The sequence below is a fragment of the Balaenoptera ricei genome, chromosome 1 (assembly GCF_028023285.1).
Source record: "Balaenoptera ricei isolate mBalRic1 chromosome 1, mBalRic1.hap2, whole genome shotgun sequence".
Classification (NCBI taxonomy): Eukaryota; Metazoa; Chordata; class Mammalia; order Artiodactyla; family Balaenopteridae; genus Balaenoptera; species Balaenoptera ricei.
Window position 1 is genome coordinate 118,781,831 of NC_082639.1, and position 13,791 is coordinate 118,795,621.

General features: G+C 49.4%; 1 protein-coding gene across 2 annotated transcripts in view; it reads right to left on the bottom strand.

Annotated features, from left to right (window-relative positions):
• OLFML2B (olfactomedin like 2B) overlaps positions 1 to 13,791 on the bottom strand; it is a 38,289-nt gene that overhangs the window by 9,847 nt on the left and 14,651 nt on the right. Inside the window, exons 4-6 of one of the 2 annotated variants that reach the window (XM_059903085.1) lie at positions 10,525 to 10,701; positions 4,950 to 5,175; positions 2,543 to 3,079 (exon numbers count right to left, since the gene is read on the bottom strand). In XM_059903085.1, coding sequence (XP_059759068.1) covers positions 2,543 to 3,079; positions 4,950 to 5,175; positions 10,525 to 10,701 — 940 coding nt within the window. Of the gene's footprint in view, positions 1 to 2,542; positions 3,080 to 4,949; positions 5,182 to 10,524; positions 10,702 to 13,791 lie in introns of both variants that reach the window. The other variant, XM_059903076.1, reaches the window with a different exon arrangement.

A 13,791-nucleotide genomic window follows, 5' to 3' on the forward strand; every position in this document is an offset into this window, starting at 1 on the left:
CCAATATAAAATAAAAATTAAAAAAAAAAAGAACCCCAGCTCTTCTGAAAAATCCTACAGGCCAGTCTTGAAGCAGAAGCTTACATCCTCTGTGACAATGTTACTCTGGTTGAATAGAATATTGAACAACAAGAGAAAATGTATCCCTGTCTCCCATTCCTACCACCAGGTAAATAGCGGCTAGGACACAGGGTTTCTCCTGTCTGGGCATCAGCATCTCAGTCAGGCTAATGGAGGGGGTGGCGTCCTAAGAACCCCAGAAAGGTGCATGTCGGGAGTTAACACCAGAAAAGCCCACTGGTGGCAACACCCAGGGTAGGCAGGTGGATTGTGGAGACAGTGGAGAATTCCACCCCTGGCTAGGAAGTCGCCAAGGGAAGAGGCTTCCAGGCTGGCAAACACCATCGCTGAGGACATACAAGGCGTGCAGATGTACCCGTAGCCTGTCTTCACTGTTAGTATTCTATCCATCTGTGGAGGGATAGTGGCGCGCAGCTGTCTAAGTTTCTGGAGGAACCGTCCCTCCCACCCAATTGGTGGTGGTACGGGGGCCCCCCGGGGAGCTCATTCCCATGGCAGAAGAGGAGATGGAGTGCTGGGCTCAGGGGCTATGGGCCCATGAACATGGTCAAGGCTGCTCAGAGCCAGTTTGGAACAGGGAACCTCTGCTCAGACCCTGGGGCATTCTGCAGAAACTGAGCAGGACCCGCAGCTTCAGAATTGATTATCCATGCAGTGAGGAATGGACCTTTTCTACTCTATGGTCAGCTTGCTCCCATCATGGAAGCAAAAGAAAGGAAAAGAAAAACATTCTCTCCTCCCACCCCAACCTCTGTGGCTCAAGAACTGTCCTCTTGCTTAGCTTCCTCCAGGCCAAGGTTCATGAGATTTTGCCCTGGGGTCCATTTGGTTATTTCCTTGCCATTATTCTGGGATTTTTCACCCAATAGGAATCCCTTGCTATACCATGGCCTGATAAACTTACTGCAGAAAACCACAGAATATAATGGAGAAAACAGTCTTTAGCAAATTTCTAATTTCTGAGACCCAGAGACGGGCAGAGATTTGGCCAAGGTCACACAGCTGTCAGCGGCAGAGACCAGGCTATAACCAGGTGTTTGGCTCCTGGCAGGTGCTCCTTCCACCATCTGTCTGGCGTAGCTGGCACCTTATTCTGAGGAGGAATTGGGAAAGAGGCTGCCAAGGGAGCAGAAAATGGGAAGAAGGGAAAGACAGGTATAAGGCAAATCACGTCTTCCATCAAATCAAGTATATTTTTAATGAAATTATTATTCAACAGTGTTATTTCTCAATCACTATGGATGGTGATGTAATGAATGTTTGGTTTAGTTCTTTTTGGAAGAGACATCTGTAGCCAGGTCTCATTTCCTTTTCTAGTTGTTCCTCCCCCCCCTCCTGCCCCCCCGACCACCACACACACACAGTCTCACAGTTCATTGTTCTCAGAGTCATCTTGTGGCCATGGAGCTCCCAGGCACAGAACAGGGCTGTATTCTCTGTGCTTCTGGAACATACCCTGCTCCTTTAGACCTAATAGTCAGAAGACTTCTCTACTTAGAAAACTCCTGTTTGGGCTTCCCTGGTGGCGCAGTGGTTGAGAATCCGCCTGCCAATGCAGGGGACACAGGTTCGAGCCCTGGTCTGGGAAGATCCCACGTGCCGCGGAGCAACTAGGCCCGTGAGCCACAACTACTGACCCTGCGCGTCTGGAGCCTGTGCTCCACAACAAGAGAGGCCGCGACCGTGAGAGGCCCGCTCACCGCGATGAAGAGTGGCCCCCGCTCGCCGCAACTAGAGAAAGCCCTCACACAGAAATGAAGACCCAACACAGCCATAAATAAATAAATAAATAAATAAATAAATAAATAAATAAATAAAAAGAAAACTCCTGTTCATCCTTCAAAACCCAGTTCAAAGGATACCTCCTTAGAAAAACTTCCCCAGCCTTCTTAGCAGCCAGGCCAAGCTGCTGCTCCCTCTTTCATGTCTCTCCATTCCTCTGTTACAGCATTTATCACATGATGCCACAATGTTTCCATGCTTTCTAAGGCTGAGGGCTCACGAGATTTTTCCCCGGGGCCCACTGCACTGGTTATTCCCCTGTTCCCATTCTTATTATTCTGGGGTCCCTCTGCCCACATAAGAATCTATTGTTAGTTCATGGCCTGGTAAACATACTGCAGAAAACTTAGTCGTCACTAAATAACCAAATACCCAATACCCATCACAAAGCCTAGTACACCAGCACTTGACAAATGTTTATAAAATTTATTAATGAAGCTGAGATCTTGGCTCCATTAATTTACTTATATTTTAGAAAGGAGTTTCCCACTCTTATCACTGGCACATTTTGAATAGATAGACCCTAGATGTTAAAAGTGATCATTGGCCAAGGCGTAACTCCACTTGCCTTTCTTTATGAAGCAGTTGGACCATCTGAATCCTCCCTCTCCTTTCAAGCCATTTCCAGGCTCTGCCCTTCACTTGAGCAGGAGACCCAAGCCAGGTAGAATGAACTCACCTATGACATTCCGTATGTCATCTTCTTCCTCGGGGCTCAGGGTGGGGCTAAGGGGGGCTGTGCCCTGCCCAGCAGTAGCATCTTTCCCCAGTGAGTCTGTCCTGACTGGCGGGGGAGGCACCGGGGCTGTGTGCGTAGCCTCTACAAATGCATCCTCGGGAGCCACTGATGGAGGCGCTGAGGCTGGAGGTCGCTGGGTGGCTGTGTGGGCCACAGTCGTGGCTGGTACCTGAGTAAAAGGTTTAAGGACTGCCTCCCCTGTGGGATCTGGAAACACTGAGGTGGTTTGGAGTGGTGTTGAGAATTTTTCAACTGAGGCAGAGAGAGTAGGGTCAGGGACGCTGGCAGCTGAGGTCGAGGCCTGCGGCTGTGCAGAAAACAGGGCTGTGGTCTGAGTGCCAGCATCAGTTGTCACAGCAGCATTGTGACGGGTGGCTACTGGCCTCCGGGTGGCACTGGTCAGCAGGTGGTTGTGTCTCAGAAGCTGATCTTCAATCAGCAAATCCATTCCGTGTTCACCGCTGAAAAACTCGTCTTCTGGGAAACAAACACAGGTGCATTTGTGACGGGGGAAGAGGAACTGGGAGCATGTGGTATGTGGCAGATTAATGAGGGTTTCTTTCCTCAACATGATGCCCTGATTTAGAGATAGAGCCCAGGTGGGATTTAGGAGAAGCAGGTGAAAAGGAGCACAGATGGAAGCATTTCCTGGAGGGTCTCTCTGAATAGTCTACTGCTATCCTCCACCTGGGACCCAGGGGCCACCTAGAGGACACATAGCCACGGGCTACGAAACCTGGGAGGAAGTTAGTCATTCATTCAGTAGGTATCTACGGAGCACGCACAAGAACAATGAGCAAAAAAAAGATCCTGCCCTCGCAAAGCTTCTATCTAGAGGTGGAGACACCAAACAATACATAGATTGTACATTTGAAGGTGCTATGAAAAAAAGTCTAGTAGGGAGAGGAGAAGGGAAGGGAAGAGAAACTTGCAGTAATGGATAAAGTAGTCAAGATGGGACTCAAGTGGGATGGAGAGATGAGCAGAGGCTTGAAGGAGTGAGGGAGTTGGCCAAGCAGCTATCAGGGGAAGAGTATACTAGGGGGGAAATAGTAGCAGTGCAAAGGCCCTGGGGCCAGAACATGTCTGCCGAGGCTGAGGAGCAGTGAGGTGGACAGAGGTCAGAGAGGACGCAGGAGCCAAGTCACGTGGCGTTTGGCCGTTGTGTTTGGACTTCCGTTTTTATTCCAAGTGAAATGGGGCAGTCTGCAGAGTTTTGAGCAGAGAAGGAATACGAGGAGGCAGAGATTTCTTAGGAAGGACACAAAGAGGTCTAACCACAAAAGACACAATTGGTCAATTGGATTTTATCTGCTCATCAGAAACACCATTAAGGAGCTGAAAATACAAGCCACGGGCAGGAAGAAAATATCTGCAATATGTATGCCTGACAGAGGGCTTGTTCCAGAATACAAAAACCCCACACACCAATTATTTATTTATTTATTTTGGCCACGCTGCGCAGCTTGTGGGATCTCAGTTCCCAGACCAGGGACTGAACCCGGGCCATGGCAGTGAGAGCGCTGAATCCTAACCACTAGACCACCAGGGAACTCCCACAAATTAATAATTTAAAGAGGCTACAAACAGTTGAAAATGGGGAAAATGATTACGCCAGCGACTGGGTGAGCAGAAACTGTAAGGAGGTCGAGGCAGAGCAGGTGGACGAGTCAGGAGTCTGCTGAGGAGGGCCTGATGGGAGGAACTGGCACTCCAGTGGAGAGAGAGGAAGAGTGGGGTCTCCTGGGGTGCTGGGCAGGAAGAGACAGAAGAAAAGGGAGGGGCCGGTGGCAGGGAGAGAAGCACAGGAAGAGGAAGTGTTAGGGAAACAAGATAAAGATGAGGTGAAAGGGAATATCTGTTTTCTGTGAAAAAATAAGAGGGACAGAGATAAAAGGGGTCCAGCATGTGCTGGAGTCTCGGTCAGGAAGCCCAGGGCCCCTGGAGAAGGAACAGGTGGGAGAAGCCCACTGTGTGGTGGGGAGTGAGTCATTCGCCTCTATGCCTCAGGGTCCTCATCTGTGAATGGGAAGGACTGGACTCCAGGGCACTGAAGTCCCTTCTGGCTCAGCCATGTTCTGCCTTGTGGCCCTCTGCAAGCCCAGAGAAGGCAAGTGACTTGCCCCAGGGCGCTCAGCAAGTGGTGAGGAAAGGCCGTAAGAACTCTGGATAATTTGTAACTGCAGGGAATTCTCAGGTAACCGAGCTGGCTCTGCGGGGCCACAGTAGTAATCAAACTGCAAAAAGGGTGTGTGCCTCACGGGAAGTGCACCTCCACAGGGTCCAAGTGGAGACTCCGTCCCTTGCCCTGCCTCTGGGGGGGCGGCCCTGCTGACCCCCAACTCACGATGCTCTTCGATGTCATTCTCCTCCTCAGGGTCCTTGGCTTTGTAGTAGGTGATGCCCCGAATGACGGTGGGCTTGGAGGCCGGCCGGCCCCTCAGGTGGACCTGCCTCTGCAGGGGCCGCTGAGGCTTCACCACCTCTGGCGGAGCCAGTGGCCGCGTCTGCAGGAGCTTGATGGAGTTGATCTGCTGGGACACGGTTTCTTCCTGCAGAAACCTCTCTTCATACTGCTCCTCAGAGGGGACACAAGGGAAGGTCAGGTCACTGGTCAGAGAGGCAGTGGTCGGGCAGAGACAATGCTGGAGCCAAGGCCATACTAATAACAACAGCTAATCCTAAAAGCACTTCCTAAGAGCCAGGCATTGTTCATCTTCTCATCAGCCCTATGAGGTAGGAACCATTTTTAATCATTTCCATTTACAGACTGGGAAACTGAGGCACAGAGAGGTTATGTAAATGGCCCAAGGTGCCATAGCAGGTTAAGTGGTAGAGGCAGGATTTGAACCCAGGCAGTCTGGCTCCAGATTCTGTCTCTAACCTCCACGCTATACTTCTCAGAGTGTGCAGTTGTCCTCTCAGCTCTGGCCTGGGGATGCTGGGTGACTTAGATCTGGTATCAGTTGTTTCTAGTGAGGTCCATGTGGCTGGGACATGAAGGCTGAGGACCAAGATGCATACCTCAGGATGAATCATGACTGCTTTTACTTATGCTCTTAGAACAAACTGCCCCAAGCTCTCCCTAACGAATCCAGAATAAAGTCCAAAGTCCTTGGCCTGGCACTCAGAACTCAAATCGACTTGGCCCAGCTCAGCATTCTTCTCTCTAGCTCCACCCCCCAGCGCCGACACCCCCGGTACTCCAGGCACTTGGTTGACTCCTGAACTTCTTGGCTCTCCTGAGCTTCTGGGTCTTTGCTCAGACTGTTTTCTCTGTCTGGAAGGCCATTCTCTTCCCCCCATATAGCTATTTCTTGAAATCAACCCATTTTACAAGGCCTGGCTAAAATCTCAGGACCCCAAGGAAATACTCCCAGCCCTTTTCATTCAGAATTAATCTTTCTTTCTCAGTCATCACTTTGCACTTTGTGGCAGAGACTTCCAAGTGACTACCCAAATCCCCTGTCTCCTTGTTCCTGACTTAATGAGAAACTGGTTTTGTGGGAGTGGTCATGGGACTAAGTTCTGGTTGGTAGGGTATAAGTAGAAGTTGGTGGGAAGAGCTTTTGGAAAAGTTTCTTAAGACGTGGGGCTGACTCAGCTGAAAGGCATCTTTTGCACTGTTCCTCATTTCTCCGGCCAGGAGACTATGGACAGGATGGCTGGAGCTGACCAGTCATCTTGTGATCATGAGGGGATTTTGAGGATGGATATCACTAATGACATCTTGCAGCTGACTATACCAGCCCTGGGCCACCTGCCTCCAGAGCTCTTCTACATGAAAGAATGACCAACCCCTCTACTGTTGAATGCACTGTATTTCGGTCTCTTACTCAAAGCGGAACACAACTCCTAATGGATACAAGTCTGTACTTCTATTGTAACACCTTTCTCAGCCTGCCTTCCACAGGCGTTATTTAAGCATGTTGCCTCTGTTGACTGTGAGCAACTGGAAGAGCAGAGACCACCTCTTGTTCATCTTTAATTCCCCTGGGTAAATGCTGGTTAAATTGAATTTCTGAATCATAACAAACCCCAAGCAACCATCTACGTTTGTGACTAGCACTGGGATTTTTGTCAAATCAAATGATGCTTTAAAGTAGGTAGCCGATGACCTGGGCATCTTGATGGTACCACAGAAGGCCTCTTGTGATGGTTCTGGTCACATGGAAGGACTACCCTGTCCTCCACAGAGCTGCTGCCTGGGAACTGAGCTCTTGTGTCCACAGTGTGGCAGAGTCTCTGGGTCCTGCCTTGGTCCATCTAGCCATGTCCCCTCACCCAGGATCACAAATCGCCCACCTTTGAAAGCAGAGGGCCTTGGGCACAGGGCCTGCGAGCTGGCTGTGCTGAAAGTCAGAGCCACTGGACAGGGGGTCCAGCTCCTGAGGGGCAGTGGCTCCGTCGGTAAAGCAGGCAGGGACCTAAGTGGGTGTGGCCCAGCGCTGCTCTCGTGAGGTCTCCAGTGGCTGAATGATGAAGGGGTTGCCACTGTAGTCATCTAAGCCATGAAAGCTCCCCCTTTTCGCCATGAGGAGGTGGGCGAGCTCCCTTAAGTCCTTGGTGAAATCCACCCAGACAGCAGAGTCCACTTGGAAACAAAACCTCTGTCCCTTGATACCCAGTGTCCTGAGGGGCAGGGCAGGACCTTCAGGTTCACTGAACATTAGCTGGCAGGGATCCAGCTATCACGGCCAACTTTCTCACTTTGCACAGGAAGAAGAAGCAAATCAGGCTCTTGTTTTGACCTTTAAAATCTGGCCTGGAGAAAACCTAGAGTCCTCATTGCCAACCACACCCCAAGTCTGTACTGGTTTTCCCGTGACAAGAGAGTTTATCCAGATGGCACAGTGGACATGGCAGATCCTTGCTCCCCTGGGTTGACCGACTCCTGGAAGACAAGGGACACTTTCTGCCAGCCTCCCCTGACTGGGGCCAGAGCGCTGCCCAAGAAGAAACAGGCAGCTTTGTGCCCCGGACAGCCCCTACTCCTGCTACCTGCCCCTCTCTCACTTCCCACTCTTGGCTGGTGAGGTGACCTCCATCAGAAGCGCAGGGAATGCTTGGCTGGTGCTGATGACGTTTTACAGAGCACCTATTACGGCCAGACATGTCCCTTTATATTATTTTCAGCCCTTAAAATAATGGGGCAAGGTAGATATTATTATCCACATTTTACAGATGAGGAAGGAGAGGCTCAGAGTCATTTAGCAACTTGGTTGAAGGTCAGTCAATTAAGTGGCTGACAGGGGCACTTATTAAGTCATTCGGCTATTAAATAGGCCCAGGGCTGCCTGCCTTCAGAGCCTGTGCTCTACCTTACATTAAAGCCACATTGTCCTCAGCTGTGACCACAGGACTAACTCATTTGCTATCCAAAAACTTGTCTACATCCCCAAGTCCTGAGGGCCATGGTCTGGCTAGTGCCCAGCAGACTTGGGGATCCCTCATTTCCCATAGGAAAGAGCTGCCTGGGAGGCTGACAAGAGGCCCCAGCCCTTGACTCAGACGCCGCGGGCCATCTAATTGCCAGACTCTGGTTTCCCTCTGCATTGCAAAAGCAAGCTGTCATTTCTTCGTGGCAAACCCCAGGAACTGTCTTTAATCCAAGCTCTTAGGGACGAGCGGGAACTGCAGTTCCTTCTCCCAGCCAAGAAGATGGAGAAAGACCATGGACAGCCTCTGCCAGAGAACATATAATTTCCTTGGATTCGCTGGCTGCACTGGGAGGCAGTGGCCCCCGCAAGCTTTGATTTCCTCTCTCTGTTAAACTGTTGTATGACTTCAACTGCTGGTGTCCCAATTTTCCCAATCCCACCCTGCCCTCTCCACTCCCAACCCACCCCCCAGAGCCCCCTGCCAACCCTCCAGGCAAGGACCTTCCTGGAAAGAGGCCTCCAACAAAGTGCCATTCACCATTCCAAGAAGCCCTGACATCATCTGTAAGAACCCTGAAAATAACAGCCAAACCCACACACCCCACTCACCCCCTTTTTCAGCACGGGGTTCACTAAAGAGGCAGACGGATGCAAAGGGAGAGGAAGATCCTAGCCTTGCCTCCTTCACCACTTCCCCCTTTCCAGTCGCACCCTGGCCCTGGCTCTGCCCCACCGCCCTGGTTTGGGTGGAGTGTGCTAACTTCCACAATGTGTGAATGGGGATTTCAGGAGGCAGAAAGTTTTGCTGAGCAAGGAGAAAAAGAGTTCGGTGTGGTTGATTTGCCTTCAGGAAATCTGAGCTGGGTTCCTGAACATACCACATGACGTGTCATCAAGACAACAGATGGAACTCTCAAGCTCAGCCGACTGGGAAATTGGAAGCCAGAGAGGATGCCTGCCATACGGGCTGCGATGGGAGCCGCAGGGCCCCAGGTGTGATGCAAGGGTGCCTCCAAGTTCCCTTCCGGCCCAAATGTCTTCTGGCTCTTTGGTTTACAAACTCAGACCTGCTCAGGGATGACCCACCAAGCAGACTAAACACACCCTCAGTAGCTGGCGTGTCGGGGACACCCAAAAATGAGAATAAAAATAATTTTGGAAGGAATATGGTATTTCCCAAAAAAACCCCATCAAAGTAGTCATCATGGGCTAAGCCAGAAAATTGGCCTTCCTTGTACTTATTTTCTGGGTTGGAATTGGTTTTATTTTGAGTTACAAATGGGGCAGGGCGCAGGCACCATACTCTCTTCAGGGCTTCTTGCCTCCAAAGTCCTAATCTGCCTGCTCTCCTGCCTTCGGAACACATGAGCCCAAGGTTCCCCAAACCCACAGCTGCTGTCTGCTTGGCGCCACTTTGAGGAGTTTCTTTGCTCAAGAGTTCCAAGCCCACATGCCTAGCCTCACTTCCTTTCTTACCCCGATTCTTAATGACCCAGGCAACAGGATCCTTCGTAGCGATGCTTCCCAGCCCTTTGCAATGTCACAGCACATACAACAGCTCAGGGGCTCTGACAGCCCCTGTCCCAGGCCCTGCTCCATCCACACCCTGCCCGTCTGCCCCAGGCTGAGGGGATCCCTCAATGGTTCACCTGGAATCCACGCTCTGCCGTCCACCACCAACCCCTGGCCCAGTAAAAGTGAGCAAGACCCCTCTTAACTGCAGCTATCCCATGGTTGCCAGGGACCCCTCCTATGATACTTCATCCAGACCTGCCTTGCTAATAGCATCCACACTCTTCAAGTCCTGAGGCCAGAATTCACCCGTTTTCTCTTCCACTTTTTTGGGGTTAGCTCCTGTTTTTCAGGCATCAATTTACGAGATAGTCCAATACATTAAACAATCACACACACAACTATTGAATATTAGCACATACTCATAACTTAGTAACTACAGCCAAGAGAAACAGGTATCAAATGAGGAGGTATTTTTAAGCAAATAGGTCCTTGGGCATCACTCAAATCTCATTAGATAGTGTTTCATTTCATTGCACAGGTGACTTTGTGTTCCAGACAATACTGAGTGGGAAGAGATAGAGGTTTGAGACCCCCGTCACCACTTCCCGGCTGAGCAAGGGAGACTGTGAGCACTCCTGGATCTGTTTTCTCATCTGCAAAGTGAGGATATTGATCTCTGCCCCAGCCTGCCTTCCAGAGCTGTGGTGAAGACCACACGGTATGATGATGAAAGACGTAGTACTCGAAAAGGCAGGATGGAGTATCATAAAAAGAATGGGGCCTGAAAGTCAAAAGACCCAGATTTGAGTCCTGGCTTCAGTACTCACTGAACCTCTCTGGGCTTCAATGTTAATTAAGTACAATGGGGTCAACCCCTGCCGCATCAGACCTATAGAACTGTTGTGTAGATGAAACGAGACCATGCCCATGGAAGGACTGAAGCCTGCAAGCTCTATGCACGTGGGAGGTGCTGGGAGTATGCTTTCCGGGGGTCTGTGGTCAGAGCCCCTGGAGGCTGGGCTGTACCTCGGGGTGGGTGTAGGCTGCAGCCGTGTCCCTCTGCAGGGCCGAGCGGATGTCCGGCATGCTGTCTAGGATGTTACTGGAGCTGTTCTCTTTGCCTCGCTTGTTCATCTCGGTTCGAAGTTCTTCCACGTCCTCTTCGATGTGTTCATTTTCCTTGGTGAGGTTTTTAGAAACTTCCTAAGAAGAGAGAAAATTTTAAAAAGAGAGTCCTTTAAAGTGCTTTGAAGGCCAACAGGAGGGAGCTGGCAGCCAGCTTCTGCTTAGAGCACAGAGACTCAACAGACAGGCTGAGAAATCAGCCAGAAACAACTGGGGCCCTCGAGTGTGTCCAGCCCTGCGCTGAGGACCGGAGCTCGGTCCCAGGCGGCATTTCCAGGACAGCTTGGCTCAGGTACGTCCTCTGCTGGAAATGCTTCCCAATACCACCAACGGCTTTCCTAATAATAACACTGCCATGTCCCTGGGCTACTGGGACATCTGTTATTTTTCCACCCTTTGTTCACAGTACGCTCTTATCCAGTGACGAGTAACATTACAGAAAAATTCCATTCGCTTGCACCTCCACACATGTGAACCAGTGGCTCAGTTAATGAAAGATTTTCTGAGCAATTTTAAAAGAGGTGGCCAAAGAAATCTACATAGTATGTTTTTCTAATGAGCACAAACTATTCCCCAGCACTTTTTAAAAGTCTCTTTTTCAATTGAGATATAGTTGATTTACAATATTGTGTTAGTTTCAGGTCTACAGCAAAGTGATTCAGTTATACACACACACACACACACACACACACGTATACCTTTTTCAGATTATTTTCCATTATAGGTTAGTACAAGATATTGAATATAGTTCCCTGTGCTATACAGTAAATCCTTATTGCTTATCTACCTCATGTATAGCAGTTTGCATCTGTTAATCCCGTATTCCTAATTTATCCCCCCTCCCTTGCCCCTTGGGTAAACATAAGTTTGTTTAATACGTCTGTGAGTCTGTTTCTGTTTTATATATTAAGATTCCTTTGTATTATTTTTTAGATTATACATATAAGTGATATGATATCATATTTATCTTCCTCTGTCTGACTTACTTCACTTAGTATGATATTCTCTAGGTCCATCCATGTTGCTGCAAACGGCAATATTTCACTCTCTTTTTATGGCTCCCAGCACTTTAAAAGCATCATTAATATAGGAAATTGATAGGCTGGCTTTAAACTTTCCTATTCACACATTAAAAAGTTTCCCTAAATGGCTTGGCGAATTAGGCATGTTCCAGACGTAGTTCATACCGGAAAGGACTAAAGCTACATTTCAGTCAACCAACACTGGTGAGTACCTCCTGTGTGTCTAGGGTACAGTATGGCAGAAAGAAAGCCTCTAATTCCCCTGGGGGTTCTTGTCCTGGGACGGAGGCGGGCGCGGTGGGAGGACAACTGTAATGGGGGAGACAGGGTCCACACTGCAGAAAGAAGATGACCGACCATGTCAGGTTCTGTGAGTGCCAAACATGGGTTCAAAGGGAGGGAGTGCACTGGACGCATAAGAAGCAGCATCCTGGAGAAGACGAAGCTGACTGCGATTTGAATCTTGGACGCTGTCAACAGGCGTAGAGGTATCCTTTCTCCTCCAGTTATTCTTAGAGAAGTTTACTGCACTGAGATCTAACATTGTCCAGCCTTGGCCCCCATTCTAAGGTTTCCATGAGCATCTGAATTTTTAAATGGGATGTTCTCCTTTGAGCCCTGTTTATGAGGGCGATAGAGGAAGTAACCATGGAAGAATGGAAGATGCATTCACTTTTCATCTTTCTTTGACAGACAGACATGAGAAGTGCAAAAGCTCAGGCATTGCCGGGCACAGTCTGCAGCCTGGTAAGATGCTACTCATGTCCCAGAGGGAAGCCACGGTAGCTCAGAGTTAGGGGGTGTGTAGGCAGATGGTGACACCCAGACACTGTGGCTCCAGTGGCCCTACGTGGGCTGCCCAAAGGAGCCCACGACGTGATAGTTATAACTAACCAGGCTCTAGACCACTGGCCATGCTATCCTTACAGCACTTCAGTGCACGCCAGATTTTGAGCACTGGAAAGGCTCAATGTGTCTGTGGGGCTAAGGCCAAGCCAACCTCTCTAAACTGCACAGAATTAACTATGAGAGCCAAAGCCCTTGAGAAGAGGTCTTGTTTCAAGAATACCCAGAATAGGTGGTTTTACTGAGGGTGCAGTCATTCCTGATAAGTGTTATCAGGGTCAGTCAAGTACAGTGGTTAAGAGCGTGAATTCTGGAGGAAACTGTCTGGTTTACATCTCAGTGGTGCTACTGCTAGATCTGTTATCTTGCGCAGATTACTTAAGCACCCTGTGCTTCATTTTGCCCATGTGTAAAATGGGGTTAATACGAGCACTTGCCCTATGGGTTGTTATGAGGATTAAATGAGTTAAACTATATGTGGAAGTGCATGGGACGTACTGAGTGGTTGTTATTTTTCATAGAATGTCACAGCTGGAATGGACCCCGGAACTCAAGCCTAACCCTTCATTTCACAAATGAGGAAACTGAGGCCCAGAGTAAGGATATGATTTTTCCCATGATCATTTTTAAAAGTGGCAGAACTGAATCCAGCACCCAGCCTCTTGGCCCTTGCTTCTTCAGTTCACTTGCTGGATCACTAAGAACACCAGGAGAGGTTCCTGGCACTCAGCCAGCTCTCAAGCAGCACTGAGCACATGACAGGGGGCCAGCGAACACTGTCAGTTTGGTTTCAGGATATACAATAGGATATGCATATACAGAGAAAGATAAAAATGTTGGATCCCCATAAATCCTTGCTACTCAAAGAGACCAGCAGTAAAGGCATCACTCCATCACTCAGGAGCTTGTTAAAATGCAGAAGCTCCGACCTGACCCAGACCCGCTGAATCAGAATCTGCATTTTAACAAGATGCCCAGGCAATCTGCATACACATTAAAGTTTGAGAAGCACTGTCTTAAATGTAGGAAGCTTGGGATAAAGCTAATGGAAAGGGGGCCCAAATGTGTGAGAGAGACTGTCTTACAGGAACCAGGTTCTTTCTGGGGCCGACAGGAAAAGTTCCTGGTCCCTGAGTGGGATTCAAGCATTTCTGTACATCTATAAGCACCTGCTAAGAGCCGCACCTGTGCGTCTTCTCCTGTAACTCTCACATCCTGTGACAGGTAATGAAGCCCCAGAAGGTTCAGGTGTTCAATATAGTACTTCTTCACTAATGCACTCATGAGTTCAGCCCTGGGC